Raw genomic sequence first — 27,044 nt, 5'->3', positions numbered from 1 at the left:
ATAGCCAATGTTAGCAAAATAGTTAACTAGATAGTTAACCTACATCAATCAAGAGCTAGCTAGTTACAGCCTAAAGCCAGTGTCTTGTGGCTGACAGTAGCAGTAGTAGATTTATCATGGAGTGCATATGTTTGATGTACAGAATAGAGTCTTTTTTTTTTCTTTGTGGGTGAGAGTGAGGTGAGAAAATGTGCTCTGTATTTGTGCATCTGTGTCGAGTGTGTGACGAAAAAGAGGAGGAGGGTTCCGAGCAGAGAGAGAGAGAGAGAAAATACACTCCTGTAAGCAGAGACAGAGTGTAATAGAGAGAGGGAGAGTGAGATCCAAGGACAGACGGCACTGAGGGGAGGGGAAAACACACAGTCTCTCAGTCACACCTACCCCACAGCCTCACACACACTGCCTCTGTAGAGACAGAACAGATCTTGACATTGAGGAGGAAGATGCATCTCTACATCAGAGGAGCATCCGGGAAAGGACAATAGCTCCTGAAGCTGCTGAGACAGATACATGCCAAGGACTACAAACACAGAGGGTACATCCAGCCCAGAGGGAAGGACAGCAGCACTACACAGAGGGCAAAACAGGGTGGCAAAGGCAACATTTGCAGGTTTATTCTATTGCCTTAAAAAGGACCTTAACAGCAACCCTTAAAAAGCTGCCTTCTGGGGTTTGTCCTCCTCTCTGCACACGGACGTCCACTCTGTCTCTTGCTGTCTGCAGAGAGAGCTCCCACTGCTGCTGCTGCTGCTCTTGTGAGGTTGTAGTCTCCAGAAAAGACTGCTTTACAGTCTGAGAACGATGAGTGAGGCGAAGAAAGGTGAGCTAGCCATCCGGGATAAAGCCATCCTGCACCAGCAGAGGCGTCTGAAGCAGGCCACCCAGTTCACACACAAGGACTCAGCTGACCTCCTGCCCCTGGACGGGCTGAAGAGACTGGGCACATCCAAAGACTTGGTGAGTGGACTTCAGTCATTCGCTTGATTGGAGAGGCTGCTGCGCGTGCTGCCAGGCGCTTAGAAGTTATTAAAGCTTTAGTCTGAGTGAAGTAGGTGTCAAAATTGTGCAGTATAAGGTGGTAAAGTCATTTTTAAGAGTACTCAACTGATTTAGCATTGCACCCTATGACACTGTCAGACTCATGATGGACAGTCAAGAAAAAGATTAAAATTGATGCAGCAGAACCAGAGATATCTTCTTCCTTGTCAAAACCTAGCACCTACATTACCCACAATGCAACTCAGCCGCTGACAGTACAGTCAGAAATTTGGGTGTGTTATGCTAGTAGCGGCTAATGCAGCCTTGAGCTGCTGGCCTCAAGCAGAGAAGAGGAGGCGACACAGGTCTGGAAACCTCAAGTTTTTCAAACTCTACATACTCAGAAATGACGCTGACTCAAGTGACATCACCTGAGAAGACATTAAGAACAGTTGGTTGTTGGTTCACAGTTTGTGTCTGAGAATTGCTACGAGAAACGGTTGCAGTTTGTTTAGGTTTAGTAGGTTCAGTTTGGGTAGGCTTAGGCACCAAAACACTTGCATATGTTTAATCCGGGTACGCACCAAACTAGTTGGTAAGGTTTCATTTGGTTAGGTTAAGTTTGGTTAGATTTAGACACTAAACTACTTGGTTTGTGCAAGATTAGGCACCAAAAACCATCCGATGAGGTTTAGTTTGGATAAGCTTAAGCACCAAAAACACTTGGTTAGGTTTAGGTTGGATTGGTTTACACACCAAAAGTACTTAATCAGGTTTAGGCACTAAAAAGACATAGTCAGAATGAGTCTGATTTGATTTAGGCACAAAATGACTTTGTTAGGTTTAATTCGGGTAGGCTTATGCACCAAAACTGCTTGGTTAGGTTTGGTTTAGCTCGATTTAGGCACAAAGACTACTTATTTAGGTTTACTGTGGGCAGGTTTAGACACTAAAACTACTTGGTTGGGGGGATTAGGGATTAGGGTTAATCAGAAAATAGTGAAAAAACAGCACCTGCTGACTTTTATCTGCATTTTTTTCCTCGAAAGCAAATTAAATGATTCATTTTCTGTTGATGGACTGATTGGCTAATTGGCTAATCATTTCAGCTCCGCAGAGCACGGCTGTGTCTCGGCTGTCAATTATCTATTTTAATGTAATTTCATGCTTAAGGAGCTATTTGACTCCTAATATATGAGCATGACCACAATGTCCTGTAAGCACTGGTGCAGTACTGTATGTGCTGCAGTCTTGAGAAAGAAATTCAGCATAGATGGGGTCATGAAAGATTCACAGTCCTGCACTCTGCATACAGAGGAGGGAACGTCAAGTCGGTGCATGTTGCACTCTGCAGGGCTCTCAAATATAAAGAGACGTCATTATACATTCAGGAACACACACACGCATTTTAGAGTTGACATATAGGATGAAAAATAGTCCTTTTCGCTTCCTCTTCCTCCAGAAGCCTGCTAAACCTAAGCTGTTATACACTCTGGAGGAACTCCCTGTAATAATCGGAACAATTTATTACTCCACCTCTCCTGTGACACAGTTCTGGTTTGATGGCGGCTTCCCAGATTCCCCAGAGCTCTCCAAGAACCTCGACACTCTGGCACTGGGAAGCAGCACTAACACTGCTCTGTGCTATGCGAATGTCACACTGTGATGCGTTCATGTCTGCCAGATTTTAATACCAACATTTGCCGCTTGAAAAATATTCCACCCCCCTTCTCTTTTTCTTTGACTGAGTCACATTTTTTTTGTCATCTATTGATAGATTTGTTTCTCTTCTTTCCTTTACTGACCCTGAGTTTCTGCAGTAACATATAATTAAAACAGCAAGTGACGTTATTTAATGTATAAATATACCATTTTCCTGTTGTACTTTTTAAAATTAATGGAATCGTTGTTCCATCCCATTTCGTCCAGACTGAAATATCTGAACAACTGTTGAATGGATTGCATTCATTTTCCCCTCAGGATGAATTGTATTAACTTTGGTGATCCCTTAATGTTTCAACTAGCGCCATCATCAGTTCAATATATCAACTTGTCCAATATTTAATGATCAATTAGCCGACCTGAAAAGCTAATGACATTTCCGTCATCTTCAGCTGTACTTAGTTTAGCGCTAACTAGCAAGTGTTAGCTTGCTAATACGCTAAACGCATCATTTCTGCTATATGAAGCATGTTAGCATTGACATTGTGAGCATGTTAGCATGCTGATGTTAGCATTTAACTTAAAGCACATCTGTGTTCAAGTACAGCTTCACTGAGCTGCTAGCATCTAGCATGGCTGTTTGTGGAAGAAGGGTGAGTCTAGATAGGATCCCCAGAGGCCGCCATGTTGCACCGCCATGTTTCTACAGTAGTTGGGAATGGACAAACCAAACACTGACTGCAATTTTTTCTCTTACACACTAGGAAGGAGAGGGTAAGTCAAGTGGTATTCAGCTGGTTGCAATCTACACCGTCACTACTAGATGCCACTAAATCCTGCACACTGGTCCGTGAAGAAACATTATTCCTCCCAAAAGTGGATATTTGATGCCATGGTTGGTGGGGACAATAAATATGCCCCAGCCTGTTGTCGCAAAGTTTCAGAATGACAGACTGTCTCCATAAGAAGCTGTCAGTCACCAGCCCACGATGCACAAGGAGATGGAGAGACACAGAGCTGCTGCCAGAGGACTGATGACTAAGATTACAGCACAGGAAAAAATTACAAAATAATAGATTTGTGTATATTTCTCACTTCCTCCCTGAATAACTCACTAGATTTGCTGTTAGTCACTTCATTCTTATATATTAAACGTTTTGGCAGCAAAAACACTTGTTGCTCTGTAGGCAATCGACCAAACCAATGTGAGGCAAACAGTTGGATGGAAGACATCATCTTTTGTGTCTCTGTTCTGAACTAAGATAGTAGATGTGGTTAATGTCACTGTGAGTAACAGGCTAATGCTAATGCTAGTATTTAGCTCACAGTGACGATATTATTCCTGTAATGGCAGAGTTTCTTCGGCAACAGAGATGAGTCCAACACTGCACATCTAAACACCATTATGAAATGAAAAACTTATCTACATCAGGATAAGATCCCCCACAACTCTATTAGATTCAAGGAGCATAATGTACAACTCACCCATTTGCAGCCTGTGATTCAACATCTCCTGCAGGGGCTGGAAAACCCTCTTATCATAATACCAATTATCTTCTCCTTCAAGAGAGAATGAAGCTCATCTCAGTAGTTATCTAAAACCCTATCTGTGGCGCACATGTGGCCACGGGGAGCCCGGCACGATTTGCATGGTGACCGTAACAAGTGATTTTCGATGTCAGAATGGCTTTGGGGAACTTGAGGGAAATTGCCAGCAGCCCTCCGCCATGCCTGTATCTCCCCTCTGCAGACAGCCAGCGACATCATTGAGACGGTGAATAGACAGGGCTGGACTAAATGAAAAGAAAGCATGATGAGTTTCTGGGATGGTTTTCATGCTAAACCCTCATAGACAAAAGATGAGATCATTTGGATAAGACTGTCAGAAACAGTAGGCAGCAGTCTGTAGGCAGTCTGAATAAATCAGCCTCTGCCTTTCTCCATTTTCCAGTTAAATCCTCATGTTAATTAAAATACTGCTGAATAATTATGCTTTTCTTTTTGGCTTGTGAGCTCCACAAACAAAGATCATACCTTAAATTTTAGACCTTATCTTTGACGATAAATGGTTATTTTCCCTTTTCTGGAAAACTGACATGATTCATTAATGTAAGAGCCTGATATGTCAAGAAAGATGAAGAGGACATTATCTTAGTTTTGCAAAAGGCAGGATGTAGTGATTTTAGGAAATCTAGCCTTCATACCTTCACCAGCTGTTAATTGGTTAGTTAATCATTTAAGGATTAATTTGACAGCAATTTTGATTATGATGAAGCAAAAATGCCAAATATTTGTTGGTTCTAGCTTGTCAAATGTGAAGATTTTCTGCTTTTAAATTGCCTGTCTTCGGCTGCTGAAAACAAGCTAATTGACAATGTCATTTTGTAAATTGCCATTGGCATTTTGCCTAAACAAGCATAATCAAAGGATTAAAGGAAGATTAAGTTAGTTAATTGCATCTCTAAGTGTCTGCCGTTAAAGGAATTGATTAACATTTTGGGAAATACACTTCGATTCATTTTCTTTCCAAGAGTTAGATGAGATCTACTCTCATGTCTATTAGTTTGCTAGGAAACAGGGTGAAAGAGTTAGCGCAGCTAGTGCGAAACAGAGGGAAACTGCTAGCTTGGCTCTGTCCACAAGTGACAAAATCGGCTTGCCAACCACCCTTAAAGCTCACTAATTCACATATTGTGTCTTATTGGTTTCATATAAAGAGAAATGTAAAAACAACAATTTTGTACAGACGGTTAGCTTACATTGCTGTAGCTAACCATTTCTTTACGCTGTCCATTTCTTGTTGCTGCATAAAACTGCTGAGTGAAATAAGATATTTATCAAATAATTACATGTAACATGTAACATGAAACACAGACATATGAGAGTGGTATCAATCTACTCATCTGACTCTCTGCAAGAAAATAAGCATATTTCCCAAAGTGTTGGGATATTTCTTTAAATATTAAAATTAATAGTCTGATGCTACACGCTGTAAAGTGTTCTAAGTGTTTGTGCTTTCATGCCACACACAGACATGTTATCTGTAACCTCGCCTTTCTTCCTTTTAATTTGTGCTATAGCTGTCCTGTCCTGTCCAGTGTGTAATTCAGCAGCAGAGCCTGTTATGTAAGAGTGAATTTGTTTTGCTGCTCTTTAGCCTGAGGTCCTCTCACTCTCAGCAGCAGCAGCAGCAGCCGCAGCAGCATCATCACTCCAGCCATGTTGTGCTGCGGAGTAAAGGGGAGCAGTGAGCATGAAAAGGGCAAAATCAACCGCTCAAATGCGAGAGCGATGGAGGGGAAAGGAAACGGCGGGCTGTAGATGGAGGTCAAGGAGGACACACGGTTCAGTGGGGCTGGTTTATGTAACACAATGTAGGGTCCTGAGTGGATACATGGGTGTAAAAGAGTAAACAGTGAGAGTGTGTGTGTGTATATATATATATATATATATATATGATATACATACATACATATGTGCCTGTATGATTGGGGGATTGGGTTGGATACATCTGAGCCCAGTTACATTAACACCTGAGCTCAACATGGACCAAGTTATTGTGTAATCGCACCATTTTCTAATGTACAAACTGAACATTTGCGCCGCAAAGTTGCACCAAAATAAGGGAGATAACGTAGAAGAGGAAATGTGCCAATAAAAATACACCAGTGAGAGGTTTTAAAGGGCAATACCACAATTTCTGTGTTGAAGATATGTATTTAGTTACCTTTTATATTATTTTTATTTTCATTTTGAACATTTGAAGTACTGTTTTGAAGAATTTCTTTCTGTTGTCAGAGTAGAAAAGCCTTCTGCGAAGCACTGAGGTCATCAAAACTGTTAGTAGAACGGATATAAATTCAGTTATGTTGGCAGGCTGTTCTTGAACAAAGGTCACACAAAAAGAAAAAAAAACAAACGCAAACATTATTTTCAGTCATGACATCCTGAAATGTCTTCTTTTGTCCACAACTCAAAAATATTTAGTGTAGTGTGAAAGAGGAGTAACCAGAAAACATGAGCTACACAGGCCAACCGCAGATGGTTTCTTGAGAGGTGCTGGTAGGCAGATTTTGTTACCTTTGGACAGAGACAGGCTAACAGTTTCCCTTTATTTCCAGTCTTTATGCTAAGCTAAGCTAACCAGCTGCTAGTAACCTTTACTATACAGATGAAGCAGTGGTGCACTCTTCAAAATAAAGGTGCTAACAAGAACCATGAAGGGTTCTACCATGGACCCATTTACATTCAAAGGGTTTTTAAACTACTCAGGGGGTTCCCCTGAGAACCCTTTAATATTCCAAGAAGAACCCAAACAGGTGCCCTTTACCCTTTATATTATGGTACAAAGAACTCTTGACAGACCCTTTCTTCAAAAAAGAGATATTCAGAAGCAAGTGGTTCTGGGAAGAACCTCAGCCCTTCAGGAAGAACCTTTAGAGGAACTTTACTGACTTCTCCTTTATTGACTCACTGTTTTGACTTTTTTGTCAAGTTAAAAGTCATATAAAACAGTCAATCCTTCCAATTTTGTCAGCAGATAATTCTTTTAAAATTGGTAAAATGTCAAAGTAAGAAATACGTACTGGTTGTAGGAACCTTCAAACTCAAAAATAGCATCATTTTAAATCTCACATTGGTGTAATTTTACTGAACATCTTGTCTGCTGCTGCAGAGCCGTCCTCTTTTCCTCCCTGCAGCTTAGCTGTCTGTTTGCTCAAGTCTCCCTGTTACAGATGAGTGAGCCTGAAACCTGTGTGTGTGTGTGTGTGTGTGTGTGTGTGTGTGTGTGTGTGTGTTTGTGTTTGTGCGTGCATGTGTGCGAACCCTGTCTAATCGAGAGCTTCGAGTCTCCAGGTACTTCTGAGGATGATCAAAAGCTACAGAACTGGGCCTGAATGTAGAACTGTGGTGTAGAAGGAACTGATACATGGAGGAAAGTGAGCCCCTGCTGTGTGCATTAAAATACAACTTAAGTCCTGATTTGCTATTCATTCATTTAAAATACATTCATTTATAGATAGCTAAAGCAGTGTAGAGGAGCGATTTGAACATTTTGTGAACTCAGTGATCTCAAAACTTCTTTACTTGCAGATCCTATATTAACGGTTTGGTAAACATGGTAATTAGGTTTAGGACCTGATTTAGGACAAAAAAAAAACATTACAGATGAAGAGTTTCTAAGTCAGTGTTCCCATCTTAAATGAAGATAGGAAGTCTTCATCCTAACCATCCAAATCTTAAATAAACTCTCCTAACTTTAGCATAACTGTTAAGTTCTAATTTTGACTTTTCCACCAGTAGTGGTTGCTAACTTATTAACTAGCTAATGGTTGCTAACAGAAGTTTTAGCTAACAGCAGCTAACAGAAGTACTTGTTGGTGTTGGTGTTGTTGATAATAGTAGCTAGCTAGTAGTGGTAACTAATAGTTTTATATTGTGTAATTATAGCAATTACAATATTCAATTTATTATAGATTACCTTCTGTTTAAATAGGATGAGCAACTTGTTTTGAGTTTGTCTGATTTTTTTTCTTTTTAGAGCTGTAACGATTATTGATTGGTTGTTAACTAATGAATTGATAGCAACTGTTGTCATGATCGATTGATCAGTTTGAGTAATGTTTTTAAAAAGGTCAAGGTTTTGTAATTCCATCTTCTAAAGTGTTTCCTGGTTGCTTTGGTCCTCTGTGACAGCATGCTGGATGTCTTTGGGTTGTGAAATGTTTGGCACTGATATTTTTCAGCATTTTCTTACATTTAGTGGACTGATTAGCTGATTGATTGATCAAGAAGATAATTGACAGGATTGATGGACAAAGAAAGTAATTTTTGGTTGCAGCCCTTTTTTGTTTTGTGTTAATGCAGCAAATTTATGCTGAATTTATGGCAATCCTGATGAATTCTATGAATCCAGATTCATCTGTGAACTCGATTGTTTATGATTTTCCCCAGAGGGCAAAATAGCACTTCAAAGTGAAGCACAAACACGACATTGTCACTCAGCGTGATCCCCGGCTCTCGGGAATGCCTGTTCCCTCCAAAACAAGAACCGTGTTAAATCGGTTCAGATGCAGCAGGCTTTATTATTAGCTCCAGGACAATTAGGTGGGCTGGAGCCGGGTTAGTGTGAACCTGTCTCTCTCTGTGTCATCTGGAGCCGTGGATGGGCGGCACCGCTCTCCCTCAGCTGCTCCCTCTGAGCGGTGTAGGGAGACAGGAGGCTAAAAATACCCGACAAAAACAAAAACGACAAAACAAACCCGAAAACTGAGGAGGAGAGAGCGCGTGATAGTGAGAAAGGAAGAGTATTTTTGATTATTTATCGGATATGGCCAGGTGTGACAATATGACACCCCGGGCTCCAAAGTCACTCCAAATTTAATCTCGGTGTTTCTATTTAAGAGATTTTTTCTCGGAAATTAAAATCGCTCCGCTTTCCTCCACAAAAAGCCATTTGATTTTGAATTAGTGCCGAAAATTAGCTCTGTCGCAAACAAAGGTTTTAATACTTATCACATTTTGTTCAGTAAGATAATGAAATAAAAGCTAACGTTAGCCTACAAACAATCTACACCATGGTCACATGTCACCCCCAGGGTTGGGAGGGTTGTTTTTGAAATGTATTCTCGTACATTTACGAATTACCTGTTTAAAAAAATGTAGTCAGTAACTTAATCAAAGTATCACAATGTTTAAAGTAATGTAACTTGATTACTTTCCATTAGTTTTGGATTACCTCAATGCCAATTATGGTGAAGTTTTCTTTAGCTTGGATTTCTGTGTAGCTAATGTTAGCAGTTATTCTGTGTAGCTAATGTCTTCTGGTTACCCCTCTCTGACAATACACTGGAATTTTTTGAGTTGTGGATAAAAAGACATCATCTTGAGCTTGGATCAACATTTTTCACTATTTTCTGACAGTATATGGACCAAATTACTAATTGATTAATTGAGAAAAAAGTGAGTTGCAGCCTTAAAAACACTATATTAGGCTAAACAATTCACCATATTTCATACTGTAACCCAAAAATAATGGACCAACCGCTAACATTAGCTACAAATTTAAGCCACAAAGACCAAACGCTAGCTTTAGCTAGATTCTAGAAAAGAGAACTGATGAGCCTTATCCTGGTTATATATCCAGGATAATAATCAGGAAACTACTGCACATGTAAAGACCTTCAGTGTCTGACAAAAAAAGATCAAAAATTCAGGCTCAAACTGGCTCTCTGTCAGACTCTGTGTTCCTTTGTGTCCATTCATACGTGGTCTGTTAGCGATTCTGCTGATGTGTGTCCTGTGGTGACCTCTGAACACGAACCAGTCCAAACCAGTCCTCTACCAGGGAGATAAGAGAGACAACTGGTAATATGTGACTCCAGCTCTCCTCCTCCTCTTCCTCCTCCTCTCTGTCTCTTGTTCTCAGTTTCTTCCTCTCTGTATTTCTCCCTCTGTGAGTCAGATTAGAGGCTAATTGCCATGTGGACTAATTATCTGACTGCAACAGACTCCTCTCCCTCATTCAGCGCGTCACGTGAGCTTTCTAATGCCCTCTTTCTCATTCTGATGGAGGTCCCCAGCGGCTGACTTCCTGTCACATCGACCAGGAGGCTCCGGCAGCTTCGCATCTGCTGCCTGCCCGCCTTCCTCCCTGCTCCTCCTCCTCCTCCCTTGTTTAACTGTACAGCTCGAGCCAACTTTGAGTCAACTCAAATTCTTAAGTTTTGTTGAGCTAATTTACTTTTCTTCTTCAGGTAAACTTAATGATATTAATATTTATTTGGGGTTAAAGGCTGAGTCAGTAGGATTTGTCCAAGTTGTTCCTAAACGCATACACAAAATAAGAACACCGTTGCCATTAATGCCATAAATTCTCTATTAAGCATAATAAATGATGGTTCAAGCTTCTTTCAGCGGTGGCGTCTTACAATCAGGAGCACTAAATGTTCAAAATTATATCATCCAAAATCACTCTGCATGCTGTGAAAAATGAACAAACAGATTACACCTCAGCGATGCCAATTTCACCTCAGCTGCTTCCACAATAAAACAATTCGCTGTCAAATGAAGCGTAACAGGTGGTTGCATAGTGTATAAGAGATAAAGTCTTTATGGAACACCGCCGCCCGCAGTCTTCATTAGATTTCACGACGGGTAATCCACGAGGAGGCCATATGATTGATGCAAATTCACATATTCTCAGCCTGTTGACAAGCAGTGAGGTGAGAAATTTGGTGAAACCTCGAGATGTGTCACGAGGGTAGAAACATCTCTCACATGACAGTTTATTAAGACGCTCTTCACACTGTTTATCTTGCAGCAAGTGAACTACAGTTTATAACAGAGTGTCCAACACTGTGGAGCCTCTTTCCACTGGCAAAATACTCACAGTGCAACATGGATAAAGTTAATATTAACGGATTATGTTACTCCTGATATCTTTCAGTTTGTTGGATCGTCATCATCTTTAAAGTTTTGGAACTTATAGTCCCCTCCCATGATGCTTTGGGAGGTCCATGATTTGATTTGAAGTGCCATTGTTTTGATTTGTAAAGATCCAACTGATCCTTGGTTTTATGCCCTGACAACTTTCATTCACATTTTCTGATTGGGAGATTTGAACCCAAACCATGATCTTTTCCTAAGTAACTTACAAGTATTTTTTTGTTCTAAACCTGACCATGCAGTTTTTCTGGAGCGACACAGATCAGCTAGCAAGCGAGCTAGTGTTTTGTTAACATTAGCAAACTTAAGATGTAGCTGTATATGTCACTTTCACAGGTCCCTCAGTAACCATCTTTTAACCATCTTCAAAGTTTGGTTTTGTTTTAAACATAGACAAGCTTCGTACATAACATACTTAAAAACAGGAAACAGAAATGTTTCTGTTGGCAGATTTCAAAGCAAATGTCTGGATGTTTACTCACAACAGAAATCAGAGGTGATATCCCTGGAAAGTGCAACACACTCTGAATCTAAAAATATGTGCCTCATGTTTACATTTGTCTGAGTTGTGATTGAAATTCCAGCAGTCAGGTGCAAATGGTTTTAAAGTACCTTAATTGCCTCCATTTTACCTCAGAGTGACAGTTCAGATTATTTGAAGTGGGGGTTTATGAGGTACTTGTTGATAATCAGTGTATTACCAACAGTAGATGGAGGTCAGCATGCACCCAGTTTAGAGGAGCAGCAGGAGAACTGATGTAGGAGAACTAATAAATGTACCGCTGTGGACAGGGTCAGCAGCAAAACACATTTTAGCCACCAAAAAAATCCAATATATGTTGAAGTGGATACTATATTTAGAATATTTTCACTGCTTTGCCTTGTCATCACACAACCTTTTCCAATGGGAAACCACTGTTATAGAAGCCAGTTATCGCTCTCAACCAGAATCCTTTGGCAAAAACAGTCATTTTATGCACAAACTTTACAAAAGCACACACATCTAAAAATGTTAAATAGGTGCTGGACTGAAGTTTATGACAAAAGAGGAAAAATCAGCATGCTTGATAATGCTCCTATGAATAGTGTTGACAGAGAGCAAAGGTCAGTTGTTGAATTTTGTCTAAGCTACCAATATGAGAAGGCCACGCAGAGTAAGATTCAGAGAAAAGAGAGAATTCAAAGACTGACAAGACATTTTAGGAGCTGATCTTTAAATGATGCATGTGGTTCATCTTTAAAGTTGCATTTTGTTACGTGTTGAATGTATTTTCAGAGTTTGTGGTTTCACACGTGCTGCTGGCTTTCACTGTCCGTTACTTAAAGAGGAACAAAGGCCAAGAATACAGGCCCTGTCACACACACACAAGTGCACGTGCATGATGGGCAGGGGTTTAGCGTAGCAGTGCTAGTAGCTTGACCCCTGTGGCAGCACTTGCAAACGATGAAATAGCTCAGAGCAAAGCAAAGCAAAGCTTCTTCTCTCCCGCCTCACAGTTCAAAACCTTCTTCACTATATCAAAAAGCAAACAAAGATCAAGTGCGCCCTGTAAAGCGCAAGATTGCCAATTCACCTCTGAACCGCAAAAACACAGAACCGAGACACACGTGATGCCGCCTTGCAGCAGCGAGACGTTACTAACACAATTTGCTCGGGAGCTGACCCCAGAGCAGTCAGCAAAAACAGACGCCAACCATCAGGGTAGACAGGGAGCGGCACAATGAGAAAAACGGCTGAAATTACATTGTGTTCGCTGTCTATCAGATTCAATCTTTGCTTCCCTGCAGCCTCGGGAGGAAAAGAAAGAAATCAAAACTCTTCCCTCCCCGTTCTCGACTCAGCTTGACATGATTTCCGTCACCCAGTGGATAAAAACATTGCAGTGTGCCACCAGACTTCATAAGCAATTTCATTAAAATAGTATTTTCCACGCTTTTGCGAGCAGGTGGAGTAACCCTTGATCTGTCACTGTTTGTATCCCCCTTAACAAGCTGTTTTTAATTTGCACAAGAGGATAATTACTGTTACCATTTAGCCATGAGCATCGAGGTGGGAACAAGGTCAACCGATACGCAGACTGTTGTCACAACAATATAACAAAAATTCAGAAGTGGAGCTCCTGATTGAATTTGATTAGTTCAGGTGTTGAGAAGCTCAATGTGAAAAAGCTCCTATTTTAGCAGAGCTGCTGCAGAGAGAGGAGAGAGAGAGGAGAAGATTACTTTTTGGATGAGGATTACTCTTATCTATTGGGTTTGTTAAGAGAATAAATGTGATTCAGTGGAAGGAAGAAATGGCCTCTGATCTCGATTTCTGGTGATTGCAGTGAAAGGCATAAAGAGAGGAGAGGAGAGGAGAGAAGGGAGGTGAGGGAAGGAAATGTATGGAAAGGAAAGGAAATAAGGAATAAAAGAGAAAGAGGAATGGCAGGGGAGGGAGGAGAGGAGATGACAGAGGAGAGATAAAAGAAAAGGAAAAAAAAAGGGAAGGAAACAATATGAGAGGAGAACTAAGGGCAGGAAAAATGAACAGACTGTAATGGAAGGGAACGATGAAAGGAAAGGAATGGAGGAGAAGACAGGAGAGACAAGGAAAGGAAAGGAAAGGGACAGAAAGGAAAGGAGACAAAAGGAAAGGGAAGGCAATGAGGAGAGGACAGGAGATGAAAGGGAAGGAAAGGAAAGAAAAGGAAAGGAGGAGAGGAGAGGAAAGGAATGAAAAGACATGGAAAGGAAAGGAAAAGACAGGAGGAGAGGAGAGGAGAGGAGAGGAGAGGAGAGGAGAGGAGAGGAGAGGAGAGGAGAGGAGAGGAAATGAGGAGAGGAGAGGTGAGGAGAGGAAAGGAAAGGCAAGGGAGGAGAGGAGAGGAGAGGAGAGGAGAGGAGAGGAGAGGAGAGGAGAGGAGAGGAGAGGAGAGGAGAGGGAATGAGGAGAGTACAGGAGATGAAAGGGAAGGAAAGAAAAGGAAAGGAGGAGAGGATGGAAGAGGACAGGAGAGGAAAGGAAAGGAAATGAGGACAGAAGAGGAAAGGAAAGGACAGGAAAGGAGGCAAAGAGAAGAGATGAGAAGAGAGAAGAAAGACAGGAGAAATAAATAAAGAAAAGGAAACAAGAAAAGAGAATTGGCCTGTTCTCATTCTCAGGTTGTCAAATATAGACTTTAAGTCCCGCCCCTCAGTGTCTCATACAGACGTACAAGGTCCCCCTCTGACTGAGACGCACCCTCATCCAGCTTTCAGGTAACTTCAGTGTAAATATATCTGTGGCCAACCAAACACTGGACTTTCACCCAGGAAGCCGGGGTTCACGTCTCAAATGAAACCAAATTATGTTAAGTCACGTAATTTAAGGTACGCTCCGGGTTGCCAGATGTGTGATGAAACCATCCAAACAGCTAATAAAACTAAATAAAAGCAGGCAGAGAGCATAAGTGTGTCATATTTGTGAGCGTTCATGTGGGCGTTCATGTGACATGTGCCAGGTCTGTGCTTATTGGAAGCCAGTTTGGTAGGATTTAGGTATTAATAAATGATTTTATTTAAATTTTGGATGTGTATTTATAGATATTATTAATGTAATCTGCATGCAAAATGGGTTCAGCAAACCAGTGGGCAAAAAATCCTCCTGGGGCAAAACAAACATAGCTCAATGGACCGGTTGCACAGCACGCACAAAATATCTCCTACAACTAGTCCGTTCTGCAGGAAAAATGTGGACCTGGCAACCCTGTGTCAGGCAACATAGTGTAGAGCAAGTTAAAGTAACAAGCTCACTTCAACCCACCCTTTTTCCTAAATCAACTGAGTGGTTTTGCAGATGAAAAAGACCAGTTCACAAAGCTTGCGACTCAGTAAAAAGGCTCTCATACAGATTCTGAAGGGAACTATATGCAAAACAAGGGCTGGGTATTGTTTAAAATCAATACAAGTACAAGTACCAGCCATCCATCCATTATCTGCAACCGCAAAGTGTTGCAGGGGGCTGGAGCCTCTCCCAGCTGATACTGGGCGAGAGGTGATGTGCACCCTGGCCGAGAAATACCAACACCAAGAGAGTACTTCAGATACTTTTTTTTTTCTATTTCATTCAATACTGCTTGCCACTGGGTTATTTCTGTCGAAAAACTGATAGCCAGTCCTAAAGAGAACAGGTGAGGAAGAAAAGAAACGAGGAAAGGATTAGGAAGGGAAAAGAGGACGGGATGAGGAAAGGAAACTAGGAGAGGAGAGATAATGAAGTGGAGGAGAGGCCGGTTTATGAGCCAGCTAAAAGCTGCTCAGCCACAGCTGGAGCTCAGAGAGGAACGAATGGGCTGAATCGAACTCACTGACACGGGTGGTGATTACCAGTTTGAAGTGTTGTTGTTTTGGACAGGAAGCCTGAGGAGAGATCTATGAATAGCTACTATAGAAACCATCGTTTTTTTTTTTTTTTTTACAGTATTGGACTTTTTTTTTTCTTTAGATGGATGAATGCTTTTTGACATGACAGCCTGTCAAAGATGAGTCGTGGATGATGTGCAGAGGTGTTGGACTGAGCAGCAGATCCACTGATGGATGTCTGACACAAAGCGCCACAGAAACATAATGACAGATCACACAGGCGGCGAGGACGAGGACACTCGACATGGTCAGACATGAGATGACATCATTACAGCCATGTTCAGGCCGGTTTATTCACCCTGAGGTCTCGTCTCTGTTTTATTTTTCTCTTTCCACTTTTTTTTTTTTTATGTCTCCTTCTCTGCCTGTCAGGCCGTAAAAATCATCCCTCACTCAAATTCTGCTCGGGAGCACTTTAACAGAACAATCTGTGCTCTTAGAACGAAAGGAGTCCAAAAGGGTTCTTCCTGAAGGGCTGAGGTTCTACCCAGAACCATTTCCTTCCAAAGAACCCTTTGTCAAGGGTTCTCTGGATTACTTAGGGTTGCATTAAAAAACCCTTTTCATCAAGAGAACCCTTTTTTGGAAGAAAGCGTTCCCCAAGGACTGTGGAAATCCTCAAAGAAAGGGTTCAAGGGTTCTTTGTACTGTAAAAGAGTTCTTGGCAGAACCCCCTGGTGGGGTTCTACATAAGACTCTTGGATTATAAAAATGTTCTCAGTAGAACCCCCGGGTGGGTTCTAAATAAAATCCTTGAAAGACAAAAATGTTATCTGGAGACCAGGATGGATTATAGATAAAACACTTTAGAACCCCTTAAACGTGTTCTAGGTAAAACCCCTGGAATACAAAAGGGTTCTTGGCAGAACCCATTGGATGGGTTCTAGATAAAACCCTTGTAAGGTAAAAAGATTCCCCGCAGATTAAACTCTTCTCCCTCCTTCGTGGGTTCTAGCTAAAACCCTTGGAATTTACAAAGGCTCTCAGCAGAACCCCCTTGGTAGGTTCAAGATAAAACCCTTGGTATATAAAAAGGTTCTTGGTACAACCCTGTGGATGCGTTCTTGTTAGCACCCTTAGAAGGTAAAGCGGTTCTGGATAGAACCGCCAGAGAGGGTTCTGGGTTGAACCATTGCCTGTGGAACCTCTCATAGTGGGTTGTGGGTGAAACCTGTCATAGATGGTCCTAGGTATAACCCTTTATGCTGGGTTCTAGGTAGAGCACTCTTAAAGGTGTGTGAGGGTTCTTTAATAAGGGTCACAGACCACTCGATTTAGTTCCCTCACAGACAGAAGAGGGTCGGCGTTTCTCATCGACCGCTGCCTTTGTGACGGCACACGACGCCATTATCCAGAGAGCGTCATTCAAAAACAAATCACACGCCCAGCCTCCTTCGCCCCGTTCACATACCGTACTATCACACTCGAAGAACTGACGAGTCTCACAGGAGACCGGGGGGTCAAACAGCCCAGAGTGACCCAGAAACAGCTCTCCGGTCTGTGAAAATCGTTCTCACCACTCACAGCATCAACAGGGAACATTTAAAGTGTTGTTTTAGGAGCGCGGTGAAGTGGACACACACAAACACATTTGTCTGTAAAAGCGCGGCGACTGGCTGCAGGCCTGTTGATTCAGAAAGAGGAGACAGATGGACGCAGGCAACAGGTGACTGGTGGTAGAAATCCAAGGCTGAGCAACACAAAGCATGTGAGAACAACAGGTAGGCAGATGGGGACGTCCTTTGTGAGAGACTGGCACTCAACCAAAGATACTTAAGCTGTGACTTTATGGCTCCACAGATGCCAGTGTTGGCTGGTGAGGTGCAGTTTGATCCACAGCTGGATTTACATGAGAACTGAGGGTTTTTTATTTTTACTTACTACTGATTTTTACTTAAAGTAATCTGCAAAAATAAAGTTTTAAAGATGAAAATCTTGGCTTTTAAACCTTGTAATAAGCAAACCACGAGCAGCCATTTCATTTTTTAAAAAGTTGCTCCGAGTTCTAGATAAAACCCTTGGAATGCAAAAGGGTCCTTGGTAGAACCCCCTGACTGTGTTCTAGATAAAACCTTGGGAATCTAAAAAAGTTTTTCAGCAGAACCCCCTGGGTTCTAGATAAAACCCTTGGTATATAAAAAGGTTCTTGGTACAACCCTGTGGATGGGCTCTCATTAGCACCCTTAGAAGATGGGATGTTTCTGAATAGAACCTCCAAAGAAGGTTCTGGATGGAACCATACACCATAGAAGAGTTGTAGCTGGTTGCTGGGCTCTCTTCATGACTTTAAGTCCAAGATTCACTCTCCTTTTAGCTCGGTTTTGGTCTCCGCCTCCTCCTGAGGGAAATATCTGGCTCTTTAGCTGCTAAACGCTCCACCACGTTCTCCAGCTAGTTGCTAAATTTGTTTGGCAGATATTTGGTGCTTGGCAGGAGATGTACTGTTGGGTTCTTTTTAGAGAGTTCTCACTGAAAACAGCTGCTTCTTGTTGGAAACTGCTCTGACGAATGATGAAAAAAGCAAAGATAATGATCTTAAAGATGCTAAAAGGCTCTGCAGAGTTGAGTTGAACTGCGTAAGTTTGGTTATATTTCCCTTTGGATTCGTCTTGAGTGACTCAATTTAGATACAAGTATAGTTATATGATCAATTTTTAATATATGAATATTAATTATAGCCACTTTAAAGCCCGTCTTAGTTATAATTTTGTCTTCATGGCTCGTCCAGGACATTTTCTCATTATGGCTGATTACTCTGTGATACGTGTTTGTTCATTTCAACACGCCTCGAGGATCCTTGTGGTTTTACTGTTCAAAATAACCCTTGAAATGAAAGCGAGCGCCTTGTGTTTTATTAATGCAGTGACTCCACTGGTGTTGGGTGACCTGCTCTTTTCAAAGCGTGCTGTCTGAAAGTCTGTACCCAGACTCTGCACTGGTGAACTGCAATGTGATTACAGAGGAACAGGCAGCTTAAATATAATTTAGTTTTTTTTATGTGATCCAGAGAGAACAGCCAGTCAGCGGCCACATGTTGTCTTGAAACAGTGGAAACGTTTCTTTAATTAAGATCAATGCACCGGTATCAGGGTTTGTGCAGCCTTTTAGGAGTAAAATCCAAATTGTTGCTATAAATGCAATCACAAATTCCTTTATAGCTGCAAGAATTCTGCATATTGTTCACCAGCTGTTCATATTAACTTTGATCGTGTGTTTTGATCAGGATTATTTAATTTCAAGATTAAGGGATCAACAGAGGATTTACCAAGCCATGAATTAATTAATTTCTCAAAGATTATATTCAAATTTAAGCATATTCTTAATTTCCAAACCTTATAGTATTGAAAAAAACTGTAATGTACAGGTTGCACCTTAAACAGTGATGTTCCCCTGCTGTAATAAATATAGTCTGAAATAGTGTTTCAGAAGATATACTGCTGATTTTGTCAAAACATTGTCTTTTTCAAAGTGCTTTGTCAGGCTGCTTTGTCTATTAAAAGGCTCCAGGTGACACCCAAGAAGTGTATTAGCAAAAAAAAAAAAAAAAAAAAGTCCACCAGCCTTGAGGAGCAAAAAGAAAACCAGAAATCTTTTCATGTCTGCTGACAGTGAAGGTCTGAAAGTGATTAAATTTGCTGCCATCACATCATAATTTTAACTTCATTTCAGTTTTTTTCCCCCATTTATGCTAAAGTCAGTAAGTTAAATCTGTGTGTGTTATTTTATTTGGGGTAGTGGGAGAAGAAGAAGGTGAAAGGAGGGAGAGGAAGGAGGCTCTGAAATGCCACAGCCAAAGATACACTCACCTCACATCAGCACCCACAGTTAAAATGGCCTCTTGCTGCACTGTGATAACGTTCGGCTTAAAGATGCCTTCCACTGAACAAAGTTTTCCTGACGTCTATGTTGCCTAAACAGGCTTGGGGAATAATGGATTACATGCATGTAATCTGGATACAAAAAAAGCTAATTTTGGATCGCTAGTATCATTACAATTTTAAAATAAAGAAAGATATACTATCATGCAGTCCACACACAGTTAACAATTCATTACCATTTTTGTCTTTAAACCAATCAATAAACTGCTCACAACAAAAGAAGGAACAGCTGGATTTAGCGCTGCTACGATTATTAAATAAAACTGCATTCATTTTTATAACCGATCAATTGTTTTGAGTCCTTTTTTTAGAGAAAAAAGTAACAATTCTTATTTAAATGACAATAAATCCACCGGAATGAAAAAAAAATAATCCTGCAGAAACACGACAAAACAAAATTAGCCTAATTCTGGCAACCCTGCTGAAGCCACAGACATTAGCTATTAGCTGCGTTACCTGCTCTCAGTTATGTACCTCATAATATTATAATTATTTTACAAAAACCTGCAAAATAAATTCTTTTTTTTCCACATTATGCACCGGCGTCACATGTCATCTTGTACCCTCATGAATCTATGTATCCCAGTACAACAAAAAAATACATTTCAGGCTTTATTCATATATGCGAGATGGTTTATAAGTCAGGAGGCTGTATTTACTCTCAAGGCCAGAGCTCAATTGTGAGTAATAAGGATTATAAATCAGCAGTCTGCGTCGCATGCATATGCAGCATTTAGCTGTTGAATTGTGTGCAAGAAAAATTAATTTAAGGGGAACAAATTAGTCATCCGTAATACAATCTAGTACTAATAATTCATGCATTCAAATGATTTCTTTCCCAGCTCGGTCAATGCTGATGATGTCAATGCTTTGACTAGAATTAGTGGCTGTTATCAATAGAGACCATTTATTGACAGAGGACTTTACTACACCACATATTGTGTATCTCACACAGCAGCTGCACACATCTGCCTCTGCTCATGACTTGTCTGAGCAGGAAAAATGTCTGTTTTGTCCAAAACCACTCAGTTAAGTTTGCCTACATTAGATTAGTTATTAAATAGTCCAATTCAAGCACTACTTCAGACCTTAACTTTAAGTAGGATTTGACATACGAATATATTGAAGTGCGGTCAAACCAGTCTTTCCCTTAATATAAACTAACTGCATCATATACAAGGTGGACTGCACTGCTGTTGAGTTTATCTTTGATTTAACCGGCGTATGTAAGATTTGTTGTAACTGTTGTGGGAGCAATAGCACGTTTTCTCTGAATGTGCAGACAATCCGGAGCCACAGGAGTTATGCTGACGTGTTCCTTTAACACAGTGACCTACATATCTTGTTTTATATTCAGATTAAATGTATCTTGCGTCACAAGTTATCTGCGATACGTTCTGTTGAGATAAATATACTATAAATATTTATGTTTTCACCGTGCCAAGGATGGGAGCAGACAAGCAGATGTCATCAATCCTCTGCCATACATCAAATTAGCTCACTAGACGACAGTTGTCATCTCACATTGTTCGACTCAAATAAAGCTAAGCAATGTTCTGCTGTGGACAGGGTCAGCAGCAAGGTCCACCTAAAGTTGCTGTCAGACAGGTTTTTCTGTCGAGAAATCAACATCATATATGTCAAATATTGCTCTGTCCAAACCAACCAAACTCTGTACATGAAATCAGCTATTTAACCTCGCAGAGAACCGGAGTTCCTGATGTACTGCTGCCTCAATCTGCCAATTTGTTTGTGTTATTGTGTAACTTTGGTGTTTTAAAAGGACAGTTCAGATTCACTGAAATCACACAAGAACACAAACAAACAAAACAGATGGAGGCAGAGGAAGACCGGCAACTCCTGCACTCTGTGAGGTAAAATAACCGATTTCGTCTATGGAATTTGGTTGGTTTGGAGAGAGCAAAAATTGGCTACTTAGCGTTAAAGTTAAATCTATATCAGTGTAAGTGTTCACTATATTTAGAACACCTTGCAGAACACAGAAATGGATTTCCAAAATGCTTGCAAGATTTGCTTTTTCATTGCACACGCTGCACAAATTAAATAGGCTATTTTATATTGTGCAGCATTGTGGTTAAGCTCTGCTAAAGTTTAGGGACAAAAACACCTGGTTAGGGAAAGATCATGGTTTGGGTTACACTGACCACAAGATCTTTCAAGGGTCAAAGGTTGTGAAAATCTGCTATCTGACAACCATTTCTCTCATGTCTCCCCCTCTAGCAACCTCACAGCATCGTCCAGCGCCGCCTGCTGGAGGGAAACATCACACGGCTGCGAGGGGAGGCCCGGGACCCCAGTGCCAGGGTTCGCTCCCCGCTTGCCGACACCAAGGACGGACCCGCCGACGCCGAGGAGAGGAGCGAGAGCACGGCCGACGACTCCACGGAGGAGAGGGAGTCTCTGGAGGAAAGCGAGAGGAGCCTACGGTCGGACGAAGAGGACGACAGCAGCGAGGCCGGAGCGAGACAGACGGCTGAGAAGAGCGAGGGCACGGAGAGCTCGACCGTCCTCACAGCTCTGGTCGTTCAGTGCAAGGTACCGTATCGTGTTCTCACTCACATTCAGTTGACATGTTGTACTACTGCATATAAAAACAGAGGGGAGACAAAGACAGCACGGTTCTGCACCCATGACTCATCACTTCAAACCCACTCTTCATTCTCTCTTCACAACACATGATTAGCGTTGCAGGACCCAGCAGCTGTCTGCTCGGATCAGAACAACAGAAAACTGAGTCACACTGACTACAAGTCCAACCTGGTCAACGTGCACATCGGTCCAAAATGGATTCAATGTAGGTCACAGACTTGAAATGGACACAATGTATGGACAAAGAGGGAAAATAATAAGGATAAATTGGTGTTAAAATTTGTGGAATTGCCATATTGAAACACATGCAGTAAAAAACAGGTAACGCTCACTTGTGGTCTACTTTTACCTACTTGTAGCCCACATTTGCTGTTGTAGCCCCTTGAGAATGACAGCTCACTTAGGCCCACTTTACTCAAGTATTGATGTACTGGCAGTATTACATGAAGCTATTTGAGACTATTTTTTAAATTTGTGGACACAAAACCTCTGCTATACTAGTGTGAAAATGTCTGTCCGCATTAGGGCTGCACAATTAATTGAATTTTTATCTATATCGCAATACCGCTTTCTGCAATTTTCAAATTGCAGGAGGTGCAATGTTTATTAAAAACTTTTAAATTAATGAATGTCGTGAGGCAGAGATGTCCTGTTTTACGAATCAGTTTCTACAGATGTAAAAAAAACAACCAAAAACCAAATTTTCATTTGGTGCAGATTCCTGCAAAAATCACACGACGTAAAAATAATCGTTACCTCTAATATCGCAAATCATATTGCAATTGCAATATCAGTCGAAATATTAGTAATGTCTACAAACATAATACGTTAACCTGACCCTCCAGATGTTTTTTTTATGCAGAACCATCTGGTTCCTCCTTAGAAACTGCTTGGAAAAGGGCATGCACTTTCAAAAAAAGCAGTTGGTGATTGGCATGAACCGTCTATCACCTGTAACACAAGCCAGCTTCAACCAATCAGATCAAACTCTTGTCAAAGCTGGTCAGGAGAAGAGGGGAAAGCCTTCAGTGTTGTTCTTTGCTCTTTTGTGAAGCGTTCTGTTTTTTGTATGTAGGTAAACAGTCCATGTGGAGAACAAAAGAGGTGGAACGCAATCTTGGAACTCAGCGACTAGCGTCTGACAATGATTTAGCTTTTTATTAGCTTTATAGAGATTAGCCAGACACCACAGGAACATCCCAAGTCTCTTATTTCTCCTCGATGCTGACTTAAACCTGAAGTTCTCCTGGTCCTCATCTCGCAGACTGTCCCAAGTCTCTTACTTCTGCTCCAAGGAGCAACAATCAAGGAGCAATGAGCGAGCCCGACTAATCATTAGTAAATAATGAGAGAAAACGTTCAGGCATCAATCCAAGACATAATAAAGAACTCGACCTGGAGGCTCTGTTCTGAAATCTGAGAAAATAATTAGTTCAGGTGGTGGCAGGTGGATGATTTATGTGCACATGCAGAGTCTGATGAACTCAGAGCCGAGCTGCTCGTCACTAAAAGTCAACACAAACAACCTTCCTCATTAGGCACATTTTTTTCATGACCTGTAATTTTTCTTGTTATTTTTTTATTAAGATAATAATTGAAGTTAGAGAGGGTAGGAGAGTCTATCTGTCAGTGAGAAACACCATTTACATAATTTATGGTCATTTCATTCAGTCACAGACGAGGCTGATCATTCCTGAGCGAACGTTGGGTTTAATACGACTTACATCGTTTCAATTTTCCCTGAAACATTTAACTTAATAAACAATTTCCAGTTTTCAAAAGAAACTGTGATCATAACCTTGGTTATTCATTAATGACACAATCAGAATATCAACACACACACACAGATGCAAATAATGAATAAATATTATAACACATTCTGCCTCTGATAAGGACACACAGCACGCAGAGCAAATACAGAACGCAGGCTGTGCAGGTGTTTGTTAAACAGGTAACAGGCTGCTGCTCTGCCACTGCTGATAACTGTGACACTGTATTAATATTAACACGGCACACGTGTGAAGACGCATGTGATGCTTAAAACAGATTTCCGCTTGTCTTCTCTCCTCGCACAGTTTCCTTGTGTCTCTCCATGAATCCTCAGTGGGAGGGACTAAGATGCAAGGAAAAGGCAGAAGTGTGGGATACATGGATGCAGTTTAAGAGATTTTGGGATGAACCCCTCGTGTCTCAAGTTGCTAATCGGACTGTACCAAGGAGGAGGCCTTTGTCTCAATATCTGTTGCCAAAGCCCGAAACTCCAAAACATTGTCTGTAGCCTTCAGAGGCCAAATCCACATCAGATGATAGCAGATGGGCTCTGAGATTGCTTGTTTGTTAACAAGATCTTGATACTGCTTTTGGCTAAATGCTTGTCATCGTTGGCTTAGTCTCTTGATACCAGACAATCAAAGATCTTGCCGCCTACTGATTATCTGTGCATTTATAAATGCAAGATAGGTGCTTTAAAGTCGGAAGCCAGGGTAGCAGATTGAGCTAGCAATGTGAAGTCAGTGGATATAAGTTCGTTTTCACAGAGCAGAAGAATTATACATCTGAATGTACGAGCATCCAAGTAGGTTTATGTTAAAGGTGAAGTAAAATGGATACGTTTGTTAAGATGCAATGCAATGCTAATTTCTGCCAACATGTTAATGGGAATTCCTATTATATGTTAGCATTAAGCTAATGGACTAAGATATAAAGAAAAAATGATTCAGAAATAATAATAATAAAAAAAAAAGATTCAGGAATCAAGAATCACTATTCTGAGAAACATTTTTTTTTCTCCCACCCCTGGAGTCAACTGTGGGGTTTCACCAGAAAATATATAAAACAAACATTAGTTGTATCTGTGTTGGATAAACTGTTGGTCTTCCAAGAAGACACTGTAGTGAATTTGAGGCTTAAGTTACAAAGTAATCAGGGTTTGCCTGGTTGATGCCTGCTGTAGATTTTGTCCACAGTGTGAACTTTACTGTTGGAGTTCATCGGTAACTTCTATAAAGATGACAGCGCAGTAATATGTACGCATCAGTGGTTTGGGACATTGTGTACTATAGTGAGCAAAAGGATCTGGTGCATGACGAAGCTGACACTTCACACCCCTCATTTCTATCAGCTCTCTACCAGCTACTATCAATAAAGGCAAATATACTTTTTATTCAGGCTTAGACTTAATATACGGGGCATTATAAAGATTTTTAATCAGTTTATTTAATTTAATAATTTAATCAGTATTCTACAACACAGCTTTGCACAACGGGATGCAACATGCCCCTCTATGCTAATCACAGAAAACAATATACAAAAATTATAAGTCCGGAGTTACAGCAGCGGATACTTCTGTATCTCTTGCCACATTGCAGCAGGTAGTATTTACCTGTATTATTATGTAGAAAGTACTTTTAGACGCCCAAAAAAAACAGATTTTTAAAAAAGGATGACTTAAGCATCTGTGACTGAGATATACTGACTCTTAGTCCCTTGTTTGGGTCAAACACTGAATCCTACATTTCCCATGATGCAGCTCATATGACCGTCCCTGCCTGGTTAATGTCCACATCTTTGAAACTGTACATCACAAGATTGTAACACAGAGACACACACCATGTTTACTTTTAAAAAGAGTTAAGCCTCAAACCCAATCCGACATAATCCTGATGACATCATGACCCCGATGACATCATGAGGATTATAATTAGAGCCACAGATGACTTGATACAGCTGTTTTACTGAGAGGAAGCCCTTGTGACAAGTAAACTGATCTTCATGTGTAAAACTGGTGGAGTGCCATTTTAATAAATAATCCCAAACTGAATCAAAACACGACTGCATCATCAGGGCCTCTTTGTTTAGTGTGAGACCGTGTCAGCATTGAAACGAGTAGAAAAAGTAGAAAACGGCATCATTATGCATGCAGTGACTCAGTACTCACGCTTTTTATTAACTCTCTTTTCTGAAACACATTAGGCATTAATGGTTGTGTGGTTTCACATTGAGATGCTCCCCGCGGTCCGCGATCTAACACACTCTCACCACTCCAGTGATTAATGTATGCAGAAAGGTCACAAATACTCGAGGAGTGATTCAGTCTGTCCTCAAGCTGATTCTTCATATCAGCCACAGAGACGAACGGCTCATACTTAATGTTTTAACACAATGTTGGTAAAAAAAGGTTATGTTTTAGGTGAAGGCCTGACAAAAAACAAAAACGGACATCCAGCATATAAAAACTGAGGCAGGATTTTTCCCTTAAAGGGATAGTTCAGATTTTGTGGGGTCGTATGAGGTACTTATCTGTAGTTAATATCAGTCTAAGCTGCCATCAGACAGCTTTTTCAGGCAAGCCAATATTAAATACTAGAATACTGTAATGGACCAATCAGAACCGAGTATTTTAACAAAGCTGTGTAACAAACATGATTATCATAGCTGGTAACATGTTGTTTTAGATGGAATCTTTTATAAATGAATGAAATAGAAAAATACATTGGGTTATGCTGTACATTTTGTGAGCGCACAGTTATCTCAAAATGACAGAAATACATTATTTTATCAAGTTCTCTTCTAAATCTACTCAATGACAAAGACAGTGGATACACAAGTATCAATTTTAAATACTTAACCTATAATCAAGGGCTAAAGAGCCATTTTTTATCCTTTGAAATAAATCAGTACAGTGATCAAACAGCTCCTGTATGTGTATTTAAAATCAGTGGTCCACTCAGGAGTTTTGTGGTAGATTCAGCGTTCCCCCCCTCCCCTCCATTACTCATTGTGGTTTTATCATCAACTTATTAAATGCAAAGTGTTCCCAGGTTACTCATTCGGCGGCTATTTTTAAACGTCACGGGGTGAGAGAGAGAGATTTCTGCACCGCCAGTGCTGAGACAAAAGAGCAGGTTTGTGGACCTGCTGATAAGCCGGTGTGCCTGCGAGGACAAAAAGGGGCTCAGCTCAGTCTGTACAGAGTGTGAGGGATCAAACCAAGGCTCATGGAAACTGAACGTGTTTATTTCCAAGGGGGAAAATGTCCTCGGGTCAAGTGGATAAGATATTGATTTATGACAGGGGATGACGGGG

General features: G+C 40.9%; 1 protein-coding gene across 1 annotated transcript in view; it reads left to right on the top strand.

Annotated features, from left to right (window-relative positions):
* Nucleotides 1-27,044, top strand: part of nrip2 (nuclear receptor interacting protein 2) — a 39,363-nt gene that overhangs the window by 1,450 nt on the left and 10,869 nt on the right. The window contains exons 1-2 of the mRNA XM_084711432.1: nt 1-957; nt 21,591-21,905. The exon at nt 1-957 is cut by the window's left edge and continues 1,450 nt beyond it. Coding sequence (XP_084567558.1) covers nt 802-957; nt 21,591-21,905 — 471 coding nt within the window. The 5' untranslated portion in view covers nt 1-801. The remainder of the gene's footprint in view (nt 958-21,590; nt 21,906-27,044) is intronic.

The sequence above is a fragment of the Lutjanus erythropterus genome, chromosome 22 (genome assembly GCF_056507025.1).
Source record: "Lutjanus erythropterus isolate fLutEry1 chromosome 22, fLutEry1.hap2, whole genome shotgun sequence".
Classification (NCBI taxonomy): Eukaryota; Metazoa; Chordata; class Actinopteri; order Lutjaniformes; family Lutjanidae; genus Lutjanus; species Lutjanus erythropterus.
The sequence above is the reverse complement of the archived record's forward strand: the minus strand, read 5'-3'. Positions and strand labels throughout refer to the sequence as shown.